This window comes from Sipha flava, unplaced genomic scaffold (genome assembly GCF_003268045.1).
Source record: "Sipha flava isolate LNK unplaced genomic scaffold, YSA_version1 325_pilon_pilon, whole genome shotgun sequence".
Lineage (NCBI taxonomy): Eukaryota > Metazoa > Arthropoda > Insecta > Hemiptera > Aphididae > Sipha > Sipha flava.
The window spans coordinates 757,303-785,154 of record NW_020273010.1 but is presented as its reverse complement, the minus strand read 5'-3'; the positions used below and the strand labels follow the sequence as shown (position 1 = coordinate 785,154).

At 30.5% G+C, this 27,852-nt stretch overlaps 2 protein-coding genes across 3 annotated transcripts in view; both read left to right on the top strand.

Moving 5' to 3' along the window:
* The first annotated feature begins 299 nt into the window (after positions 1-299).
* LOC112686850 (protein FAM200A-like) lies at positions 300-19,285 on the top strand. Its single transcript, XM_025559307.1, has 3 exons — positions 300-606; positions 682-1,129; positions 19,168-19,285. Exons 1-3 carry the CDS (start codon positions 300-302, stop codon positions 19,283-19,285), a joined length of 873 nt encoding a protein of 290 aa, XP_025415092.1.
* Positions 6,945-27,852, top strand: part of LOC112686856 — a 33,333-nt gene continuing 12,425 nt past the window's right edge. Inside the window, exons 1-2 of one of the 2 annotated variants that reach the window (XM_025559312.1) lie at positions 6,945-7,449; positions 15,004-15,236. The gene's annotated coding sequence lies outside the window, so the exon portion shown is untranslated. The remainder of the gene's footprint in view (positions 7,450-15,003; positions 15,237-27,852) is intronic. The other variant, XM_025559311.1, reaches the window with a different exon arrangement.

The following is a 27,852-nucleotide window of genomic DNA, read 5'->3' as shown; positions in this document are numbered from 1 at the left end:
AATTAAAAAACAAAAATTTTGCAATTCAACTTGATGAAGCTACCGATAGTAATAAAAACGCACACTTGATATGTTATATTCGTTTTATGGACAAAACAAATATTATAGAAGAGTTATTATTTTGTAAACCAATTTTCGTAGACACTAAGGCTCAAACCTTATTTGATATCACTAATGACTTTATGAATTGTAATAATATTAATTGGGAAAACTCTTTGGATGTATGTACAGATGGGGCTCGAGCTATGGCTGGTCATTATGATGGACTTCAGGCTTAAATACGAAAAAAAGCTCCAGAAATGATATGGACTCATTGTATAATTCATCGAGAATCTTTAGCATCACAAAATATGTGTCCATCGTTAAATACCGTACTTCAAACAGTTATAAAAATAGTAAACTACATAAAAACAAGGCCTGATAAAGCAAGGTTCTTTAAAAAAATATGTGAAGAAATGGGAGCAAAGCATACTGCGTTACTGTTTTATTGTAATTCTAGATGGCTATCAAAAGGAAACGTACTAATACGAGTGTTCGAACTTAGACAAGAACTTTACACTTATTTGAGTGAAGAAGGTCATAATGATTTTAACAAGTTTATTGATAGTGATTTTGTAATTAAATTAGCGTATTTATGTGATATTTTTGAAAAACTTAATATACTCAACACATCTTTACAAGGTAAAGAAACTAATATTCTGCAATTATATGATAAAGTGGTTGCTTTTATTAAAAAAATCGAGTTATGGCAAAGGAAACTAACCGAAGAAAACGGTAAAACCATGTGTTTTTCATTTTTAAAAAGTTTTCTTGAAGATAATGATCTTGAATTACCAATGAGCTCACTAAACATAATTTCTGATCATCTGATGACTCTTAAAAATCATTTCGAGAAATATTTTCCGGAAGACATCATACAATACAATTGGATTAAAGATCCGTTTAGTGAAAACCCATTACTAAATTTCACAACTACTGAAGAAGAACAATTAATCGATATTTCATCTGATTCTTCGTTACGAATGAAATTTTCTTCATTTTCACTTTTAGAATTTTGGAGCAGCATTAAAGATGAATATTCTGAAATATCCAACAAAGCTTTGCGTGTACTACTACCATTTGCGACATCGTATTTATGCGAAGTAGGCTTTTCTGCAGTTGCTGTATTGAAATCAAAATATCGATCAAAACTTAATATTGAAAAAGAAATACGTGTGGCTGTCACAACATTGCTACCTAATTTTGAAGAATTATTAAACAGAAAACAAGCACATTGTTCGCATTAAGTTTAAATATTAATACGCATTGTATTTTGTAATACTTTAAATTGAAGTTTAGTAATATTTACTGTTAACTTATATTTTCATAAAAATAAAAGTGTTTGTATATTTAAATACTATAAATTTGTAATTTAATTTTTTATGGGAGGCGCAATTATTTTTTTAATTTTTAGGGTGGCGTGAACTTAAAAAGTTTGGGAACCGCTGGTATAATAGGTACCTATCATATGAAATATAGCTAAAGAAATCTGAGGAATTCCAAGTTTAGGGTGTCTCAATAAGAAGGCAGGATTTAAATCTGCTAAAAATTAATTGTATTTCTTTTAAAAAAAACATAACAAATATATCATACCTTTCTGGAGAAGTTAAGGTTTAACAGTGAAAAACAACATCAGGGATATGACGCTCCTTACAAGCACTTCAGGCGATTATTATTTCCATAAAATTAACATTATTCGATCACACATTGTCCCATCAAGTTCGTTGAGGTTACGACGAATTTTTTGCTTGAGTTCCAAGATATTTCGATCGTTGTTCTGGTAAACTCGTGACTTAGTGTATTCTCATAAGAGAAAATTACACGGCATCAAATTATAAGATCGAAGTGGGTAGCTTTGATCACCACGCAACGAAATTAGTCTATCCAGGAACTTTTCACGCAGCAGTTTGATTACTCCCCTTGAAGTGTAACAAGTTGAAACCGAATATTTTTTTGTTAATTTGGTCCAAATAAGGCCAAAGAAAATTACCGAACTCAGTAGATATTCTTGTATGGTTACAATAAGTCAGGGCACAACTTGTTACACTTTATGAGAAACAATCCCTCTGCTGCGTGAGAAGTTCCAAAATAGACTAATCTCGTTACGTGGCCAAATCCACCCATCTCAATTGTTGACTTGATACTAACAAACACTTTTTCTACACTTATTAGTTTAGTAAAATTTTCTTAAAAATACTCTAATACTAAACAAAAACAAACAAAAATAATAGATTTTCTACTTTAATAGAAAATAATGTATACTTACCCAAATGACGATTACAAATAATATATACATATAATAAATACATATTTCCCCCATAATTAAACATTTTTATTCCAAATGTTATTTATGTTATAAATTTCCTCGGTAACTCGAAGTTTTGATATGTCAAATTTTTTTTTGTCCCTTATGACTTCGAAATACCGAGGTTAGTTTCCTATATTAATTATGATACATTTAAATATTAAATTGATAATATACATATATATATGTGTGTGTTAGAAATTATATGCTAAAACACGATGAATAACTAGATTAAATATTTTAAATTGTTAACAAATGGTTAATATCAAAATTGTACAAAATCACAATATTATAAATTATTATAGGGTATATAATACACCCATATAATAGGATAATGTTAGCGTAAAAGGGAAAAATATAACAAAATAATAAAAGAAAAACTATGTGTAGTCAGAACTATTATTATCAAGCCATAAAAGCTATATTATATTATGCATGGATGAACGAAAAAGGCCAGTATGGAAGGTTAAATGGCTTACTGTGCCAAAAGACGGGTACCACTACCGTAAAAGAATTCTTTTACACTTCGTAAAATATTTAATCATAGTAAATGTCATTTGATCTACACTTTTTAAGAATTTCGGAATATTTAGGGAAGGCTTTAAGCAACATTAATCCGTTTTTAAGTATTAAATGTATAATCAGGATATAATCTAATGCATGTGAGTGCTTCACTTATTTTATTGAGAACTCAAAATACTTAAAATAATACAAACTGTATACATTTGATATTGATTATAATACTGTAGTAAGGACATTGTGTTTCTAAAAAATTTAACAGAATAGGTAATTAAAGATATAAAAAGGTTAATAAAATGTTACCGTTTTGATGTGATTAAATTCCAATATCATTAAGTATTGGATTCAGTATCTGTTAAACTATAATATTTCGTTTATTGCGTTTGAGTTCGGTTCGATATAAATTATTAAGTACCAAGACGATTGATTAAAGTATATAGTAACTATTGTCATTATCATCGAAAATATGGAATCATTTGAAACAGTAAATTTGTAGACTAAACGTCTTACAATAGTATGAACATTTTTAAATACGATTTGTCAATCGTGTGCTACTGTCAGAAATATCTCAATATTATAATTGTCATATTATTCATATTGAAATATATTGAAAATAAAGACAAATCTTATCATTTTCAAAAATAATTCTTAATTACGTGCGGTATAGTCTCATTGTAACATTTAATTTATCACAGGGAAAAAAAGCATTTGCTTTTATTTTTAATTAAATTACTTCAAACCTAAAATGATTGGTATTCTAATGACTTATGACAAGAATTCCCTTTAAAAAAAAAAAAAAATAATAATAAGAAGTATAACCGTAATTTTTTGTGAAACATTCAACACACTAAAAATATAAAATAACTTATAAATAACAAGAAGTTTAAAATAAAATAGTGACATTTCGTTTATAAACCATATCACACAAAATGACTTGATTTATCCAATTACATATAAATGCTTTTAAAAATCGAACATTATTTCAAAGATTATTTTTATTTCAGAAAATACAAAAAGAATAAAAAATAATCTTACCACTGAAATTTTCAAATCAATTATATGATCTTATGATGTACTGTTTGATACTTTTGAGGTTGTTTATAAAGTACTACTAGCGAGTTTCGATAAAATAAAATAAAATATATCATTGTACAATAAATAACATTTTTGAATATAATCATAGACTTTCACAGAATTCCAAGTATAAACCTTATTACAAAATGCATTTAATTATACGGGAATCGATCGGGAGAACAAGTGTATTATTATAATGTTATGAATTGCATGAGCCAAGTTACTAAGCCATTGTTACTAGTGCGCGTATTGAAAGCTCAATTTTTACTACGAAATAGATTTTGTAGGAAATTATTGATTGTACACTTTTTGTGCTTATTTTTTATATTTTGACAAATTATTCAAATATAAAAATTAAAAACTAAACAAATGTCAACCGACAGTAGATTTTATGATATATGATTAAAAATCTTGAATAAAATTAAACAACGGGGAAGTCACCGATATACTATCTATTTTTACAAGAAACTGAGGTATTTAAAAATAAGTTAATAATTATTTAATATTTGTAAAATGTTTAATGCGAGTAATACTAATTAATAATTATTATATTAACAAATACATTAAATGTATAGTTTTAGATGTTTTATGCATAGTTCATTGTTTTTCAGTGTATATTTCAAATATTATTTTTGTGTGTTTTAAATACTACAAATCCCGAATCCTGCTTATGACACTTTGAAGAGGAATGGCAAACCGAAAAGTATTTACGCGAAATATAACGTGAAAAACGTTTCAAAACATCGTGGGGCATCGCGATACTAGTCTTGCTGGCGGGGACGAATTCCTAGACGCGGTATCTGAACCGAGGCATTGTCACTAGGGATGTCAATACCGATCGATGGTACGATGTTTAAAATATCAATATAAAAAACCAATTATCATCGATAACTATAAATATCATAATTTTTGTATTAATAAAAATCGATATTATATCGATAAAAAATTTAAAAAAACCAAAAAATAGAAAATCGAAAACCACTTGGTTGTAAATGATGGCTATAAAAGAGTACGATCCAGTATGTGCGTAACGAAAGCGATACACGCAAAACGCAATGAACGCAATACGTAAAGGTCGACGTCAAAAACAAAACGAACGCGGCTATAATAGTCGATGCGTATTTCAGAAAGAGTTTATATGTGCAACTGCGAGATAAAAAATAAAAATAAAACACCACTTGTAAATTAAGAAAAAACGCTTCGAATAACTTTTTACTTCTAGGTTTTCCATTTCAAAATATTCTACTAACAAAGCGGCGTACATTTTCTGACTATATAAAACATATGCGAATAAGTTCATAAATATTTAAACTCTATATTATATTATTGTAATAAAAATCAACTACTGCACGTATATGCGTAACGCGTATCGGAGGAAAACGTTATACTTATAGTCATATTACTATGTAAAATTTGTTTCAACATAATATTATGTGTACGTCACATTTTTCTGTTGGAAATGTTGAAAGATTGATTCGACACGTAATCGTTTCGAAGAGGATATACGATACTTAAGGCCAACACCTGTTGACCGTCATCACCAACTTGATCTACTGAGGTGAAAATTATTGGAATGAAAAACAATGTTTCATTTTCTTGCCGTTTGAAAAATCACAAACATATTACTTTTATTTTCACTACTGTAATCCAAGTGATAGTTACAATTTTATTAAAAATTAATATTTTTATAGTAAAATATCAATCGTTATTCTTATCAAAATTGAAATGTTTACTATGATATGAACAATGATTAATAAATTCTTATATTTATATTAATAATAATACTACTACTACTACTACTAGTTTTAATTATTATAACCAGGGCACCAAGACGTTTTTATAATGTTATGGGTATAACGTTATACTATTCAATAAGCGATTGATATCGATAACAGATAATATATCGGTAAACGATAAACGATGAAAAGGGATAACGTGACCAGCGGGGCGGCGCGACGCAGGTCTTATCAAAGCTGCTTCGTGACCGCACCGGTGCACGGGTAGGCAGTGTTGTGCGACGGAAAAGTTTAACACATGATTCGCACATGATTTTATTCGAGATGTTATCATCGTGTTTCGTTTGGACCCGTTGATTGTAACGTTCGTGCGTCGAATAACACTTCTACTCTGAACGGGCACTCAACGCACGTAACTGCTGCGTCGGTATATAAACTACGCGCGGACCAAAACCTGAAGGTACTGGGAACATCGCAGTACGCCGAGCACCAAAGCCGTCTTGGTGCTCAAATGCAGAGGCCCATAGGCACCTGGAGTTTAAGGGTGTTTTAAGTAAACCAAAAAAAAGCTGAGTAAAAACGTCAAAAGCTTATTTTGTACGATGATTTTTGTGTAGCCGAAAGATATGAGTTGTTCATTTAAAAAAAAAATCTTTTGACATAATGAGATCAAAAATAAAATATACATAATGCAATCACACACAATTAAGCGTTCTTTATTTATTTGACATTAACATTTTAACGTTGCTATTCATCAAAAAAAAAATTTTCTGCAACTATGAATTATTTTTATCTGTAGGCAGTCGTATCAATACGTTACAAATTAAAAGTTTCTATTATTCTATAGAATTTCTATTATTTTTATTATTCGGGATCCCAGCCAGATGGGGGTTCTGAGCACGTGCTCCGAGTGCCCATAAGGTACAAATGGAATTGCCGAGTACGTTAGCGGCGGAAAACCGAACGCGCAACGCTCTCTAGCCCGTGGACCGTCGTCGAACGAACGGACGAAACGGAAATACGATTTTCCGGGCAGTCGCGATGCCGTTACGAGTCTGGTGCCGCCATCTTCTCCGGGCCGAAACGGTGTCGGCGCGCGCGGCCGAAGCGGCAAGACCCCTGCTGACACGCGCTACGAGCGCGCCTCGCAGATGGCGCTATCCGATATACCGCGTCGGCGGTGACCGCGGACACCGGAACCGCGTTCACGGTCGGGCGGGCCCCTCGGTCTCCTCCTCTGCCTTCTGTCGTTCGGCACACGGTGTGCGCGCTGTAACCCGTTAGTAGACGATGTAGATCAGATGTGAGAGCACTGTGAACGTCGACGCCGCCGCTGCTGTTGCTACCTATATCGTGCGATCGAATTATTTTTCGTACTCCAGTAGAAAAATTGTTTTTTGTGTCCTAACGCGCGTGCCCCACGCCAATGCGTAAACTTGGGTCCGTAAACTAAACGAAAATAACGTTGTTATTTCAACCGCTTAGGATACGTGCAGTCCATATACGAACGGATATCCGATAAAGTGTCACGAACCGTCGGGTCGGTTTCTTTCGGCGCGGGCCTACGCCCCGCAACGATTTGATTATGCTCACGTCGGATTGACAACGAGTCGAATTTTTCGCGATAGATACGACGACGACGACGACACGGTGGCACGCTGAAAGTTTTGTGAGATCGGCTGCCGAAAACTCGAGTCGAAAAACACAACTCGCCCACAAACGCATCATAGGTCACACGGCTCAAACACCCTAAATACTTTATCGGCCGCCCGACGAGTAAGTTTCCAGTTTTATATTATCTTGTATGTGTGTATAAATATATACCATGTTATAATTGCGTATTGTATAAAACGTAGATAAATTACATGATATTGTTCCGATCCGAAACCATATCGACTCCCTCCCCCTCCTCCTACGACATAACCCCTGAAGGTTACGCAACAAACTTCGGTCCGTATCGATTTTAGTAACCCTACACTGCGCAGGCTTCAACTGCACTAATATATGCTGTTTTTATCGTGTACTACATGTATATATATTTATATTTACCTGCTACACCTTCCGTCAACAATCGCATATGAACATTGCATGTGCCCGATCTTGCGAACGTGTGTTATGGACTAATTTTTGATGCTTGTGTGCGCTTAGACCGCATTTGACAGTTAATTTTCGACCGGCAGTATAATTATTATTATTTTATTATAATAGGTCAGGCGTTTAAACCGTAAAAAGCCACCTAACCCTAGTTATTATTAACGTACTTTTGTACGTTTTTATAAATTTTCAACGACAAACGAACCCTTTTGTAGCACGACTTGATGGAATAATTACTATATCCTTACCATTGACTGAAGCAGCTTACATTATTTACAATATTTAAAATCTGGGAAAGTGGCTAGGTTATAGTTTTGACATCTGACCCTCCACCACCCATGGTGCATTCGAATTATGTGTAATATTCATTCATAAATAGTTAAAGTTACTTAACACTTAAAAAATAAAGCTGAGCACTTCTATATGAATACAAGTCAAACATTGCGTTTGTACGAATATTCTCGTACTTATTTTTGTGTTTATATCATAAAATATATTCATATCACATTATTGTAACAGTGATCATATTAGAATGCATATTTTATAAAAATCGATTAAATTAAATTCATGATAAAATAAGTCACATCGTCTTCGATACACTTCGTTATACAATTGAGTTTCTATCATTTAACGAAAAAAAAAAAGTTTCAAATCGTTTAATTTGGCATAGTTAAAAGTAATATTATATTCGAGTAAATTTTAATGGGAAACACGTAAAAACACTATACAAACATCGAATTATACTTATTTTATTTTTATACAAACCATGATTCAAAGCTAAATGTTTCAAACATTGATTATCATTTGTTTTCTTCTGTTTACATTTACATGATTTACAAAATGAATACCGTTATAAAAGGTACTCAATACAACTGATTATTTATGTATTAACACTCATAAGAAAAATAAGATATTGTTAAGAAATGGATACTAACAGCCTGATGTTCTAAGAATCATCGATTGTTACATAACTATTATTGCTTTAGAAAATAATTGATTGACACATTATGTTAAGCCACGTCATTTTAAAGCAGGTTTATACAAGACAAGACAGGATAAGTCACCTGTGACATCATCGTGAAAAAAATTATTTTTTTTCTTATCAATTATCAATCTTATATCAGAAATAATCGTGTAAAAACATGAATCGTATGAAAAATTATAATCAGTATTGTTTTGAACACATTAAAAAAAATTATTGAAATTTATATCAACAAAAACAAAACTTCGAATATATCATAGGTTATACGATCCCTTATTATAGTTTTACTCAGCGTAATATTATTTGTTTGTAAATTTTTAAAATCACAACATTTTTAAGTGAATACTACATTAAAATATACACATAATGGTTATGATAATTTATTAACATTTTCTGAGTTTACTGTTCATAAAAGGAAAAAAACTCGGTAACATAGTATGATGCATCACGTAGTAATAATATTAATATAACAACTAGGACAGTAAAGTGTTGTAATTACCAAGATACTATATTGGAGGACTTATCTCCTTCAAACGGTAAATTAATAGCCTCTGGGAGTAGATATGAAATAGGCAGTTTACCTAATCCATGTATTGTGTGTCCGTACGATGAAAACATTGTTATTATTACTTATTAAATTACCTTTATTCTAACTGTCAATCACCATGAAAAACCTTCAATTTCGAAGGCATTGCTGATATATCAAACGTTTTGTTAATGCTGTTTTTTTGACGTTTGTCCAAAGTCATATGTTATTGCTTGAAATTGTATAATGTAAATTTTCTGTATTATACTGTACAAATCATCCAATGTGTTAAAACAATTTTATCGAAACAACAGCAACGAAAGCATACGTTCTAATGAAGAGTGATACCAAGGAAAATTATGTAATAAAATTGATTTCTTTTTACGAACACATGTAGTGCTATACCTATAAAAAATAATACATTGTGTTACACTTTATTACCTATCAAAATACTCTATATCATATTAATATCTTTGTATTAAAATCTAAGGTATAGCTGGTATTGGCATAGTTTGAACTTCTATTAATCGAAATCGATATGGTTTTAATTAATTTTTTAACAATACAATGCTAATTGTTATAAACAGATAGCAATTTAATTGCGAAAATTACTACTGAACCTAATAATACAATTCAACGGATGAAAGCGTCAACTAGTTAGTCAGGATAAAAACGTGCGTAGTACAGTACATCATATAATATCCGTTAAAAAACTTAGCGTACATCATAGTTTTTTATGCGTATGGTTGCGGTCTTTTTTTGAATCTAAACGTAATACTACCTACATACCGATTCGGGTGAAATGTCTCACATTTAAAATATTATTTTAGAGATTAACGAACGTTTTCCATTGCATCGTTTTGTGATATAATAATGTATATAGCATAACTATCTTGAGCAATTAAATCTAGTTTTTACCGGGGTCTTGGAATGATGAAAATATATAACATAATATGGTATATTCTAACGTGTTATATTACGGGTCATGTAGAAAAACATAGTAGCAGAAAGTGAGCTGCTGTCGCAGCTGGTTTACATTTCCATTTATAATTTTGTAATGTTAAAATAAAAATGTTACAAAGCGCATCGAATGTGACATTTACCCATTGTCAAATGATGACGTATAGTAGGTTAATTGAACATTATTGAATATTTACGATTATCTGATTCCCATATTATCGTGTTCATGTAACATAATTTTGAACTATACGTATATTTCTTCGTGTGTAACCAGTGACAGGTTAACGATTGTATTGCCTAGGGGCAGATTTTTTACCGTTGTACCCATCATAAAAAAAATTTCTGCAATAGCGTTAAAATTCTTTAATTCATCAATACTTATAAACATATCGTTACGTCGATCGTTTTAATAAGTATAACTGTTAGTATTTTACATTCAGTATCATTTAATTGTATGCTCTTTCTACTCATATTAATTGAGGAAATATTAAGCCCGTTTGTTTTTCAGCCAATATGACTTGACAGTTGACGAGATTACAATTATGATATATGTGACTCGAAAAATTAAACAGACGATATAATAGTAAAAAAAAAATTACTTGGTAATGTACAAATAAATCATTTAAATAGGAATATTAAATATAGGATAACATTTAAATACCAAATTCAATAATCCGATTGTTATATATTGCAATACAACCATATTGGTATATAATTAACATAATTACTGATGTGAACATATATACAATTACTCGAAAACAATTTAATAATATAAATGAAAATAAAAAACTACGAGGGCTATAATAATAATATAATCATTTTAATCTTACGCTGAACGTTCACTCACCTGATAATTCCACGGTAAATTGATAAACTATTATTATTTGTTGTGCATATTCTTCAATGATTAAAAATTTTTCCTAAAAATTATAATACAATGGAAAGCTTTCATTTTTGGTGTTAATAAATTTCCACCCCTAATAAATATCCGCAGAAGGCTACTGAACCCTTTACCCCTACTCTCCTAATCCGGCACTGTGTGTACCCCATGCGGGAGAGTGGATTTCATTTATTTATTATTAAAAATTTCCTAGTATAATAATATAATACATGGGATCTGATTCTGGTGCAGTTTTATTAAAAAATACCTATTAATTTCTGCTGTCCGAATTTTCTTAATTAACCGTAACAATTTAATATGTGGTGTAAAATTTGGCGTGCCTAATATTTTTATCGTTATTATTGCCATTACATGTAATATAGACTGGAGGTGATAAGAGCCGCGTCTAAATGTGAGTTGTAGGTTTATGTCGTTATACTTTCTACAAGTGTCGTTAAATCGTTTTGTGCGTTTTGTCTGGATTCTAAACGAGTCATTTTATTGATTTAGAATTTCTCGTCTAATGGACGGTTATGTATAAAATGTGTACAGCAATATACAGCAATGAAATTTAAATCTTAAAAACTTTACGTTTTGTATTGATAACGAAATCGTGAACTTTTATGAACCGTTTCTACACAAAATAATATATTTGTCGCGTTTAAACGCAATCAAAATAAGAATAAAAATTAGCATATTAACACTTTAAATCGAAAAAAAAAAACCACCGCTCAAAAATATAATACAATATATTTTATACATGTAAAGTGCATGCGTGCGGCAGTCGGGTACGGTATACACAAAGGAAATAGGTTATACCGCCTAGTTAGAATGATGAAATGAGGTATAAATCACGATCTAGTAATTAGGTGCACTAGGTCATGTTTTGCACGAAATGAGAGTGTAAACATTGATTTTCGTATTTTATTTAAGCTAATCAAAATTTGTTTTACTCCACGTGCAAACATATCTATACATCTATATGTATATATGTTTGTAAACGTGTATACATATAGACAATGTCCTAAAAACAACACAATATTCGCCGGGATTTGCGCGTGTATTAATGTGTATACTACGAGCACGTCTTTTAACACGGACTATACATTATATACTGTAAATGTATATACACAGTACAATACAGAAGTGATTCTATTAAAACAATATTTTACACTGTATGCGAATTATGCCACGTGGATTTCGTAAACATTTTAATTGAACAAACACTTACTCCCAGGGATAAATAATGATCAACAATGAAGTGAAAGTTTAATTACCAAAAATAAAGACATGTTGTAAAATTTATTAATTATCTTGTGGTGGTGGATTGCGCAAAACGTTCAAGTGGTCCACCCGCAGACCATAATAATGGTCCGGATGGTTGACGGCCGGCAGCCCGTCAGATATATGTTTTATAATATTTTGCCCTCTACAAAATTATAACAATAACTATGTTCACGGGCTGTCATACACAGTAAGCTAAGATCTAAACTTTCAACTTTTCTTACCTCACATTACATATTAAATAAACATTTACAGACATGCAGATGAAGATAAATTAAAAAGTGACTTTTTTTTTTAATAAAGTTTAAACCAATTTTGGCCTATTCCATTAAATAATACGTTTTAAACAAAACCATATGTTTTTATTTCTTAAATATTTATTATATACCAATCTATCTAATTTATTTATTTAAAATGTAAATTTCAATTATGTCTCAATGAATAAAAAGTATTTATCACATACTTTCAAATTTTGTATAGTACATGCTTTACTTTTTTACTACATAAGTATAGTAGTTAGAGTTAAGCTGGATGCTATAAAAAAAAAAAAATTAAAAAAAATGTATGGTAGTTCACACATTTTTAGGTCTTACAGTATACAGTTGTTGTTGTTGGCCATAGTGACGTCTTCTTTATGATATTCTCCGGATAATAATATAATATATTGTCCGAAATCTATAACTAAAAAATAAAAAAAATATAAATAAAATTATACATGAAAAGTATTTCATATTATATACTACCATCAGACCGTCACTTGAATCGTTTTATTGCTGTTGCAATGCGATGTTGATGATGGTTTTCCTTCGTGTTTTTTTCCTCCGATCTTTGCTCGCAGCTACATTATTACATATATACATAGAGACACTATTATCGATTCGTGTGGAAAGACAGATACCGCGGTAATTCTGCAGTAGCCTCTTTATAACATTTGTATGTATTTTTATATGTATTCGTCTACTTGTTACAACAGTCTTCGCGTTTCATGGTGTGTTGCCATTGAACGAAAATTGCACACAAATTACGTCCCTATAATTCGGCCGCCGACGTTTTCGTTGCAAATTTAACACCTCCGTGACGAACTGCAAATGTGTAGATGCAGTGCGACAACATTTTCCTTGCACTCACACTGATACACTAATGTCTGGCGAGAATGTATTTATTATATTTTTCAGTTGCAGACATGCCACTGGTAAAAAAAATGGTTCTAACCTTTAATTACATTCGGTGCATTAAAATTGTGATTATAAAGTAAACGTTCGAGAGACAATCAGCTGTGCTCGTATATGTGCGTTATGGTTTTGGTTATACCCAAATATACACTCCATATTTGTGTATCGCGTGTCTTCACGCCCCGGTCATTTTCCTTACCGGTTTTTTTTTTATTATAACTACTTTACGCGCAGATGCACGTCTCGAGGTCATCGAGGATAACGTCCCCCACAAAAATGCAAGATGGTGTTTTTTTTCATACCCACCGGATTTATATTTAGTTTGCACGTTCACATCCACACAGCAATCCACCTACAATCGTGGACAAATGCATATCCTATATTATAATGCATTGTAAAGATAAACTACAATAAGCACGGTTGTTAAGTTATGTACAATATTCCAAAAGTATGAAATATATCGTGTAACAATCAAAGGCCTTTTCTGTGTACTCTGCTGTTACAGTGAAACTGAAGAGATTTTTTAGTGAAATGTCTAGTAATATGAAAGAAATTATTTTCTGCTGTACGTCATGATTATGTGAGAACGTAGAATGTATTTAAACATTTTGCGTGTGATATGTGGATTTATTAACAAATGATTTTATGACCGTATTATTATTATTATTTTTTTTTTTTTGAGAATTTTATGAATTTCTCTTGGTGTATTAATTATTTACACGATAATTCTAAACTTTCCGGTTTTAAAATACTTTTTAGTGTTCAACTTTTGAGGAGACGAGTTTTTCAACTTTTCGTTGGGGTACGATGTTGTCGATTTAATTTTCACCAAGGTCGTAATTTAGCGGTATCTTCTTGTATCGATTACGTTATTAGTGATGTTCTTTTATTATTATTATTATTTTTTTTTTCTTGGAATGTTGACAAAATCCATGGCGACAATCGATGTCCACTTGAGAACGGGAAAATAGAGGTAGGTAGGTAGGTTCGAAATACGTAAAATTGTATAACCGCTTCCGGCGCTGGGACATCGTGTCGTCGTTATACGGCGGTATTCACGAGGTGGAATCGCGTAGTGCATCAATTCGCTTAGATCCAGTCCACCGCAGTGGCAAGTTTCTCTGCGCGCGCGCCACCGCCTCGGTGACTTTCCATTATTCTTTATATATTTATACAATATTATTATTATTATTACTATTTATTTACTAGAAAAACAACAAAATAATGTACTGTTATAATATCTGTTATGCCTGACGAGAACGACTGTGTAGTTGCTGCTGCTGCTGTACACCTGGTCCGGAGACCGGTTTACACGATATCACGCGCACGCGTCGATAGAAAACAATATAATATATACGTGCTTGTCCCGTACATAATATATATTATAAATGTACCGTACAGATATGTGCATAATGGGATTATTATATTCCAGGTAAACGGTATCCCAGTCCGGTACACGTTCGCGGTCGTGTCTCCAAGTTATGAAACGTTGAAAAGCACATTATCCCGACGATGACGATTCGATTTTAACGCACGTTGCTGCGGTGAAAATAATACAGTATCCGTTGTACGAACACCATATCGCGTATTAGGTATTGTTGTGTTTTGCATCGGTTGAAAGTTATAGCCTTCAATCACGTGACAACAAGTTTGAACACACTTGAGGTATGCTATAAAATTATTTATAAAAAAAAAGTCGATCAAAACAAAGATATTTAAGAGTTAGTTTACATGTACGCAATATTTTACGCGTTATAACATTAATGTGTTCATACAAATACACTCGAGGCTAAACTACGACAAACTTACGATACGTGTTGGATAAAGAATAAACTACTGCTCGTACTATTTTTAGAAACTTTTTAGTTTCACACGCGATTTTAAACCGATAATTATCGACTGCTAGTGCATTCACGACTGACGTTTATTATATTATATAATAATGTAAATGCATTACTAACTGTAAAATCGAACTGTCGAATGTTTCACCTTTACCTTTAATTCGTTGACCATGAATACGTTTTTATTTTTTAACACACTAATTCACAATGTAGGTTTTCGGAAAGTTTTATAGTATAATATTATCTATTCACACATAATATATATTGCTACACCAAAAGTTATCCTCTAAACTAGTGGTTCCGATTTTTTTTCTTCGGTATTCTTAACCTAAATATTTCTTTAAATTGTACCCCTCATACCTTTTAAACTTTTTTCACAAAACTACCCTGAAGATGTTAAAAAAAAAAAAATAATAAAATATAATGTAATATATATATATATATTTATATTTTGTAATAAGACGCAAAAAAATAAACCAATTATTTTACTTGAATATAAAAAATTGTAATATAAAAATATAGTGAGTTTTTTGATCTTATTTTAAGTTACATAGTTTTTTAAATCAAGTTTAAATGATGCTTGAAATAATCTTTAATCCGGAGCTGCGTTATGTTTATTTCTATTCTTATTATTTTATACACATGATATTTTATAATCCATCAGGCGCATAGAAAAGCGAGCGTTTTACTTGTATAGTCCCACCTCCCCGAAATTCAGAAAAATTATTAATATATTTTTATAAAGCAAAAATGGTTTATATAATTATATAAGTATGAAAATATACAACCTAAACCCCAAAAATAAGTTTTTTATACATGCGCCTGTAGTCTTCATTGTATACTCCATTTCTATAAGATAAATTAATGGTTAAGTTTTAATTTTTAATTATTTATTTACTGCATATTTCTGAAATGAATCGTTTTAAATTAAACAAATTCAATATTTTCCGCCACTTCCCAATTTTTTTTCGCGTACCCCAGATTGGGAATCGCAACTCTAAATAATGCATACACATCGTAAAGTAAAGGCGAAAATTGGATAGTAAATTTATTAAAATAATCCTAGTAGATATTATGTAATAATATGTAAACGATACATAGGTTAAGAAACTTTCAAATTAACAAAAAGAAAATACAAATTAATGTAAACGATATGTAGATTAAGAAACTTTCAAATTAACAAAAAGAAAATACTAATTAAAAATTCAAATTTAGACGCGATTTACATATATTATAATATACTTAGTAATATTATAATGACATTCGGTAACCTTTGTTTTATTAAAGTATATACATATAAATTTACACTGGTATATCATTAACCAGATTGGACGTGTATGCTATCCACATGATACGAATAGGCGATCATTACGACAGCACAACACGCCATTAATATGTGCGATTGGTATAATGCATATGAAATGTATTCGATTGGCGTCGTACAAACAGCAAGCTGTAAATAAATCATGAAATATGATATAATTTTAAAACCAAATAACGGAACGAAAAGCAATATAAATAACCTTGGCATTGATAAAGACGAATAATAAGCCTATAGATATATACGCGTACCATTGCATTACATTTTAGTAAAGTAATTGTCCAAAAATATTATTGTTTCATTGAGATTTCTGTATTCCGTGATGGTAAAAGTATTATTAAATATAGTTGAATATGCGAGCGTAAGTATGATATTGCTGAAAATTATACATTCAAATTCGGTCTAGATGTATTGGATTCTTTTCGTGTGCATAATTGTAGAAATTGGAAAAAATTCTCATAAATTATCTTCACTTAACGTAGACATCAATGTTATTGTTTATTATACTTTCCAAATTATGAATGCGTTTTAATACGTTTTAACCCGGGCTGTATTAAGAATTACTTCTAGTGGGGGGAGGGGGCGACTCAATTTTTTTCTTTAATTCAGGCTCAAAATTTACAAGTAAAATTTTTGGTAATATTTAAATCAGGTGAATCCTTAATATTTGAGGTTTATTTTTTTTTAATCTAATGCTGGATCGACTTAGAATCGACTTTTGTGTAGTTATTTTTTAACATCTGTCTGTGTTTGGAAAGTTACTCTTGTGTTTTATTTGATTTTTCACTAAGTATGGCCCCGACAAAAAACCCAATTCATTATTCACAGCAACGCGTAATTTGATTTCGTTATAAAATGATCCACATTAAAAAAAAATTGAAATATGTATCACACATATAATCGATTCCTTAAATACGGATTCAGGAAGGAGATATCACCCCTTCGCCATCCCCCTAAAATACGCCCATGGATTCAAAGTTCAAATCCGTAACCATAAATTAACCGGTATGACGTGTAGTCTTGAGTACAGTTGATATAAGTACAGATACGCTAATAGTAAACACAATACAAATAACACTAATATATTATACACACATCGGGAACATTTTAGCAATCGAGTGCAGTGTGTCAGTGTGTTGTTATTATGCTCGTAACGAGATCGGTCAAAAAACCGATTGCGCACCGACAGTGATATTGTTATACCGGTACACGTTAAATTGTAATTGTATTATAATACAAAACTTGTTATACCCATTTCATTATTCGTTCCCGTGTTTTGATATTCTTAACAGAAGTTTTACAATGATTATTGTTATTATTATATTATTCATTTTTATTTTTATTTTTATTTTTTTTTAAGAAATTTTTTCAAGTGTAAATTTTTTAAGTTTCTGAATAAATAAATTATAATACTCATATGTTAAACAAAGTGAAAACCCAATGAACATCTGTACAACGAAAAATATCAGTATTCGTTAAACGATGCGTCCGAATTGCATGTCACGTCTTAGAGGTGTATGTCCGAATTATATGCCGGAAAGTCATGCGTTTGAGCGAATTTTTAAAAATTGCAATGTATTTGGGCAATTTAGCATTTAGCTTATTATTATAAATTTTTAAAATTTAATTTTGTATAAGTATGTATACGTACGTATGTATAGACATCTAATGATGTCCAATACCAGATAACAATATTATGTCGATAAGATAGAGTATTGACTATAGAAATAGAGTAGTATATACGATTAACTTTAAAATTATATGATATAATTTCTGTAATATTACCTATTATAGATAAGAAAGGTAGAACTTATGTCAGAATGAGAGGGAAAATTGATTGATAAAATACAGCATCCCAGGATATTAAAAATAAGTAATAAAAAAAATTGCTAAAATCGAACCGGCATGCAATTCGGACATACATCTTTGAGACGTGGCATGCGATTCGGACAGAACCCTCTAAGACCTAGCATGCAATTCGGACATTTTTTTTTTTTTTGCATGCAATTTGGATGCATCCCGTGAAACAATTCGAAATATTCGAAATGTTGAACACAATCATAACCACCATTTTGTCAATAAAACATTTTTTTTTTTTAGTGAGGACATATAATAGTACCAAATATGATGCATGATATATTCAATATATATATAAGTTAAACCCCTGTTGAAATATATTTTATAAAAATATTACCTACACAATGATATTTTCATTTTAAATCGATCAGGTATCACGTATTTTTCACAATATACAAACCAATATAACCAATTTTTTTTTTTTATTTATTAAGTAAATTAACAATCTATGCTATTGCACAATAAGATAATGTAATGCAATTATTTATAAACCCATGAAAAATATCAGAGGCGGGAAATCATCCTGTGGTAGAAATAAATCCAGTGATAGCTTATAAATGCAAATATGTACACTTAGCATTGTTGTTTTTAAAGAAAATTTCGACATCATTAACGGTTTAATCGACGGATCAGGTTATCAAAAAGAAGTTAGAGGGTTTGAATGGGAATGGAGTTTTCAATGGAGATTTAGATAATGTTTTTTTTTTTTTTTTGCTAATTGGCTTACAATTTCTGTATTGAGGTTTTTGTGTAGGGAATTCTTTAAAAAATACCAAGACACTAAAGTAACGACATGAAGATAAATATATTTAAATTCCTGAATAATACGATTTTTAGAAAGCACAGTACCTCCTCAAATTTTAATTCTGTAAGTCCAAATAGGTCTTAGTCCCTTCTTCTTATTGTTTCTTTTGTTTTAATAAGCATTTTAGAGTTTTTTTGGGACAGAACAGGTGAAGATAATTATTAGGTATTTTACGCTTGCCCTTTAAGTGAAGGCCCTATGTCAGCCTTCTGTCAAGAACTATTCCTACTTAATTTACTTAATATTATGTTGGAATAGAATAACCCTAAAAGTCGAAAGTTGGAGTATTTCTTTTTTTTTTTTTTAACGTAAATGGAACAGTGACCAATTTTTTTGTATTTTTTTCACTTTTCATTTAGATGCCCAAAGATCGATTTAATTTAGGTAATTTTGTAGTGTATCAGCAACTGCGATTGGATCATTGTCAGATACTAGTGTTGCCGTGTCGTCTGCGTATATTGCTAACAAAGTAAAATTTGAATTAGGAATGTCAGAAGTGAAAATATTAAATAATTCGAGGGAGATATCGCTTCTCTGTGGTACACCAACAGTTATAGGGTAGTAGAAATAAAGTGAGTTACCATGTCGAACTTGAAAAGTACGATTTTCTAAAAACGAATAAATTATTAAGAAATAAGGTGCAGGTTATTTTAATTATTTTAATTTGATGTCAAACTTGATCGCTTCTACCACATCCAAAAATACACCAGGCTATTATTATTTTTTTTTTAAATGAAGTGGCTTAACGATCATAAGCTATACATGTGTTAAATAGTAGAGTGATTTAATCTAAATGCGAATTATGTATTTGGAATTATTGAGTTGGAATTTGAAATTAATTTAATTATTAAAAAAAGAATTTTCTCGAAAAGTATAGCAATTAAAGGAAGAAAACGGATGGGTCTGTAGAAAGTCGTCTAATGTTTGGATTTATTTGGCTTGTGATTTAAAATTATTATAGACAACTTCCAAATAAGGGGATAGTAACTAATTCATAGCATGGAATTGAAAATATGAGTTATAAGTATTATAATTTTATCTGGGAGGTGTTTTAACATCTTATAAAAATCAGGTTGTAGCCTATAATAAATCAAATGATTTAATTTCGATATGATGTTTTTTATTTCACTTGGGATTACGTGGTTTGCAAGTATTGGTACAAGGAGAGAACTATCAAGAAAGATTTTTATAACTTTAGTGTGCTCAGAAGTATGAATAATATCGTCGTGGGATGACAATATTTGAGCCGAATATTCACCAAAAAAGTTAGTTTTCTAAAGATCAAATATAGCTAAATTACCATTGGGTTTGATTAAAGGTAGGACTTGAACTTTAATTCCTATTAATAATTGATTTAATTTGATTTAATTTAATTAAAAACATATTTAAAAATGTATGGAAAAGTTTAAAATGAGATTAATACAGTATTTATTACGCATTATTTACTTTTATCATGGCGGACACCGCAGTAATTCAACAACAGTTTTCAATTATTTACGTAATACTATGGTATCATAATTTTTACAATGCATAGATGGTAACCCGAAAGTAGTTTTAGTTGGCGAACGATTACAATAGACACAATATATAACATTGAATATGGTAATTTTACGAGACTTAATTTTTAAGATAGGATAAGTTTTCTCGAAAATAACGGTGGAAATAAAAAAAAAAAAAATTACTCGAAACCAAAAACGCATTATTGGTTTTTCCTTTATATCGTTTCAACCATACAATTTCAAGGGATTGAAAAACATACATGATTATATTTTAAAATAAACAATTATAATAAATAACACACATTGTTTGTTTGCTAATTTCTGATAACGTCGTAGTAACAATTAATCATTTAAAAGCTAAATAAAGTATATCCGTTATCTGATAAGGTCAATGATTTTTTATTCACAAGACGTTAGGCATACATGATATTGTAATACGACGCGTATTGAAGTCGATTAAGAACAAAACCCATTAGTCTAATTTAAATAATCGATGCTTCGCTACTACCGTAAAAACAATTTTAAAACATTTACGGATTTGTAATGATTAGTACTATTAATCGGCGTAACACGGTCGACTACTGTTTTTTAATTTTTTTTCTCTAATATCGGGTTATGCATCACAAATGAATAGTTTGCTAACCGCAATCGATGATGTCACATCGAAATAAAATCTAACGGCGATTTGAAAGACGATAAACAACTATCATGCACATACCGTATTATTCTTTGACAATTATAGCTTGGTTAATATGCGATTTTTCACAGTGTTTTCCGCAGTACATCGTAGCGCATTGTTCATTTTTTTATTTTTATTTGGAATATGCATTAACGTACGATGGACAGAATATTGTACAACATATTTTATAGAAGAGAAAATAATAGGTTCCGTAATAATTACATGCACACGTATTATATTTTATATTTTATATATGTATACAGTATATCCTCGTTTTGTATATTTCTGTGTGTATTAATTATACATTTATAAATATTACAGCCGACCGTTTGTGTAAAACATTTTAAATCAAAATACTACATAAGTACATGCGTATACACAAGTTTATATATATTCACATATACACAGCTGGTAGTGAAATTACAATTATTGGTTCAAAATGTTTACTGCACATTTATTGTAATATGATATAAACGCACGTGTTGATTTAAAACGTCCTGTTTGATAGCTTTTTAATAATATATGCGATATAGTTCGATGCCTACACGCGGTGAAAACCTATAGGCTACCGCGACCGGAACGACACCAAAACAACATACGCAATGTAATCGATGCGATTCTGGTGTGCACGCAAAGTTAAATACGTATAAGTAGCGATCGTACATAATTATTCAAATATCGGGTTCCGTTGTTTGTGACGAATTATGCGCGTATAGAAAGCGAAACTGGTGCTGATGAAGCTGGAAATCTTATAATTCGTGTCGTCGAAAAAAAAATATACAATAATATAATATAATATAGATAATAATAATAATAATAATAATAATAATAATAATGTGTTTGTATATTATATATAATGTATTATTACATTCCTTGTCGTTTAATTTTTTTTCGCGAATACTAGTTACAGGGACGAAACGATTTGAACCTTTGATAAAAATGAATTATTATTGATTGTCCATGGCTAGTGAATTTTCAACAAGGCACACATATCGTAGTGACGTTGTCTATTAAAAAGTATTCGGGATTCGATACTCCTTCCTTGTAATAAAGCACCATGTTCTACACAATGTCGTGATGTAACAATATTTAGTATAATGTGGATAAAGTTTCGATTTCTCATTACTTCTCCGTTTTGTGGTTAGAGTGCAGTATAATGTAATGTAATGTTGATGAAATACAGTGCGTATTAAACGTTTCCGATATCTAAAACCTTATGTTCGATCTGTTAATCTAGTAAACGTACCTACCTACTCATAATAATTACTATATTCGAAATCATTTATTAAAAGCAAAAATACCGACAATAATTTACAAAAGAAGATTGGTAAGAATGTAAATTAATGAAAATGATAATCAAGACGAAATGCATTTCAGTTGGATGTTTTTGAAAGTTTTCAAACTCAATCCAATTGTTTTTCCAATCAGTTTAATTTTGACATGGTAGTGTTTTACGTTGAATACCAAAGTCATATGTTAAAATAAGTTATCGTAGTATTAATTAATTTGGATTTTTTTTTCAAGTGGGGTGCTAACATATCATCAATTTTTGATTGATTTGAATCCGTTGTATTCAATAACTTTAGTAGTTACAACCTTATTTAAATAACGCACAAATATCTTAAATTCTAGAAACAATGATTAATTTTATAAATAATAATATTCAACGGCAATATAATAATATACTATTAAGTAAATTAATAACTATTCAGAGAAAATCGTACAAAATCGCTGCAAAATAAATTATGCGCTTGACGTGTAACAGACAGTCGTTAAAACACACAACATCCAAAACTGTTTCCGTAAATCTGCATAAGTGTAGGTGGTATACTTTAAGAAGTGATTCCGGAAGAACCGAAATAAAATTAACCTGCAGTACAGTAAGAAGTAGTAAAATTCGATTACACTTTTGCAAAGCATCCCAAGTAAAACTTTGACGTTGGGCGGTATACATATTATAATGTATACCATACCGTATTACGTTATAATAAATACATTTTATACCGTGTACAGAAGGCTTTTATGTTGCATTTTTTCAATTTATTTATCTTATTGAATTATGTATATCGTCCATCGTACATGGAAGTCAGCGCAGCACCGACGGAAGGTGTACCCGCCCAGGGCCTCTCCATTTTAAGTGCCCCGTGCTCGAGCCCACGCCTTTTATGGGTTTTAATGATTTATTAGTCTATAATTTTGTTTTCCAAATTGAATAATTAGTACCCCCTTTCGTTTAAAAATGTCAATGTTGGAAAATAACGTAATGGAAAATAATGCGTTACTGTAATGCCGTTACTTTTATGCTAATAAGTTACGTAATTTCATAAGAATTTTTACTTTGTAACGAAAATGCATTGTACATTTTTTATACAAGTAATTTCTTTGATATAAAACGTCAGTGACGTAACTAGGGGTAAGGTTTGAGGGTTTTAACTTCCTCCCCCCCTCCGAAATTTGTATGAGGTTTTTACAAATTCTATGTAGGAAAAAAATTGTTTATCTTGAACACGCGAAACGGCTGATTGATATGAAATATGAATATTATTCGTATTATAATTGATAGCTATAATAACATAATAATATGGAACGTTTTGTAACGTTCTGTTCAACTTTAAGACATCAATAACCTTGCTACTACGATTTCTTGATAGTCGATTGTATAAGACTTTTTTTGTGGTATCATTTAAGCACTTTAATTTATAATTTAAATATTTTACTCATAAACCTAACTTAATCTCACTTCTTTATTCCCACCAAACATCTGCAGAAAAGCTTATCTTTTCCAAAATCACAACCCCCCTCCAGTATAAATTTTACACGCTTTGAAAAATAAAATTAAAATTATAAAGTTAAAATGTAATATCCATATTAAAGAAAAATGTTTTTGGTAAGTTATGTAAAATAAAAAAATATGTCACCCGAGTACTAGGGCGTTTAAGAAAAATATTTTTGAGTCCACTAAAAAAAAAATCTAGGACCCCGTGAAAATTTGCTACGAGCCTCGCTAAACCTCCCACCGGCGCTGAGTCAGTATCTGACAGATATTTGAATAAGACTATATGCAAATGGTACATGAACACGCGCGGGCACAAGACGGATCGCGCGAATTGACGAAATAACAAATGTATATTTTTATGTTTCATTTTAATATCATTATTATTTCATTTTTTTGTTTGGTCCGACCTACATTCTTAACTTCGTTACACGAAATCGGTAAATAATTTACGAGTGAAGGGGAACAACACAGACTGCGTGTACCTATATTGTGTGTGTAACGGTTCACGATTTCCAGTCGGCGTTTCGAACGGACCTTGGAAAACAATGCGCATAAGGCGGTTCGGCACCTTTTTCACGAAGTAATCCAAAAATCGAAAAAAAAATCGTTATCTGAGGTCAAAATAAACAAATGCTCGAACATACCACGTTAATATCATCAGATACCGGATTTTCACGGTTCAATATATTCAACATATAATCAAGCATTATTGTTAATTCAGTTAAATTATATTATTGAGCTATAAAACAGAACCCATCTATAGAACACCAATCGGCAAGAAATCCGAGAAATGTCTAAGATTGTGTATTTCTATTTAACGATTTAATAATCGGTTATTAACTAATGCAAACAAAATATAATTTAATTTAAAGAGTTGTGTCTGATTCGAGGCTCGAGCTGTATTTAACCCACTATTAATGATACTGCACTAAAAACATCGGTTGTACCACAATGCGAAGAATATGTTCTATACAATAATACTATTATTTAAGACTAAATAATATACGTCCTTGTGTATTGTAATAGATAATATTCTAGTGCTCAAGTGTTTTCTTGTTCGATATTGAAAATTTCTATTTTTCGATTTTCGAAACGTTATTTGTATTATTATTTTTATTATTATTATTATTAGTATTATTATTTCCTCGAGTGCTAATGTATTATATACACCACTCCGATACAATAATCAGCTGTCATCTTCCATTTCCCATCTCCTATTAGCTATAACACTAATTTCTCACGCTCAACTAAAATCAGGCCAAAGCATTTTTATGAGATTAACATAATAATAATGTTCTATGAATAATTTTATCATTCTATGGCAATCACGGAAAAAATATATTCCTATGATGCAAATCGGTTGTAGCAGATGTGGCGTATTTAATGTTGTAAATTGTATTTCAGTCCAAATTTGCATGCTGTTTATAATCGTACTAGTCGAAATCGGATTATTACGCCAAAAAAACAAAGCTCCGGTGAATATAAATCAACTTATTGTAAATGCGGTGTTTTCTAAATAATAAGATTCAGAGGAACGAATGTCTTGAGTATGATGTGAAAAATGTAATTCGATATGCATTATTTATCGCAGGGCGTATAATTTGGTCATTATTATTATTTTTGTTTTTTTTTTAAACGTCATTATGAACTTTTCTTTATTTACGTGAGATTTTTTTTTATATTTTATGAACCTTTATACGAAGCTTTTATCTGCAGCTACGTACAATTTTTATATTTTTGTTCCCTTCCTATTACCATTTAGTGTACCAATAGTCATTTTTCACATCGAGTTTCTCACGTTAAATAAAGAAACGAAATTATTATTTTTATGTAGAAATAGTTTAATTTTCTGAATACAATATGGGTAAAAAGCGCTCAGATAAAATATTTTGTATTATTTTATAATGATCACATATATGTGAGTAAAACTACTAAATGCGACAAACATACATAATTTTCTTCATTCAACTTTTGTTTTGAGATAAGTGCATGAGAACATTACGTAAGAATTATAGACAACAATATGATTGTAAGACATAATTAATTACATACAAAATATATACTTCTTCTAATTGTGGAGACAACACTTTTGTAAACTACCTCATAACTGGATTTTCGAACGTATTACTATAGTAGTTATACACGATAGCTTCTGTATGATCGCACGTCAATAAAAATAATAATAAATTAAAAGCATCGCTAAATGCTATGCTCGACTTCAGTATGATTATATAAATATATTACTCGTAATAAAAATTGGAACAGGTGTAGCTATGATTGACGAGCAATTATTATTATTACTATCTAATTTATATTTAATTCGTTAAAACGTATAATAACATTATTTCTACGACTACACGTATTATAATCGGGCGTCGGACAGCGTTACGCCATTTTAAATTTAAAAATATGGTTTTCGAATTGTATTAACACCAAGGCGTATGTGTTATTTTTCTTTTTATGCAATTGGAGGCAGTATAGTAATAATAAAATAATAATAACAATTCAACCATTTACTATTGTGGTACATGTATTGTGGCAACAGTAGTGCGACACTGCTGAGCATGCGCCTGTACAGGTATATCAATATAGTACAAAATTATTATTTATTGTAATCCCGCGCTTACCACATGTCAAGAAACAAATATCATAAGCTCAACTTTTTACAACACGAACATGATAATAATTATTTTTTTTTTTTTTAAATCGTTCATTATAACTGTTTTTATTCCGTACTGATATGTACTATAAGTGATTTTTTCAAGAGATATGATAAGAAAACAGTAAATTGATTCGAAACAATATCCTACATTCGATGCAGCGGTAACTGTACCGTACATTAATCGAATTTGTTTTTAGGTCGAGTTGTATGTAGGTACATACATACCACGTGCGTGTGCTCGTACAGTGGTTCGCCAAGCGCGGTGCCTGTGTACACGCGTACCTCACGCGCGCATAAATATGTATATGGGAATATAAATTATTATATAGGTACATGGGAATACGAATAGAATCTCGTATGACCGCGGGCGAATACGTGGTCAAAAAAAAAAAAATTGAAAATAATAATAACGCGCAGAGTACATTGGCACTATGCGTATATTTTGCCGGATTTGAATATATATATATATATATAGTAAAATAAATACATTTGGAGAGACAAAAAACAAAATAAACAATTTACACTTAACGTATTTAAAATAAAAAAAAAATAAAAAATATTCGAAACACGAAACGTATGGTTGTATTTTTCGAACAAAATTGTTGTAAGACTAGCTTAAATACGAGTAGTCCATCGTAAACTGATAGTATCATCTCGTTGATGTTTTTTTTCCAAAAAACGCGACCGTAAAAACGAATATTACACAAATGTGTTATTTCTTTACGCGTGTTTAGTTATAATACGAACACATATTTTTTACTACTACTAATTCACGTATTACGTATATCGCAAATAACTGGTGTAGATATATATAATATGTGCAGGTATAATGTTATACGAG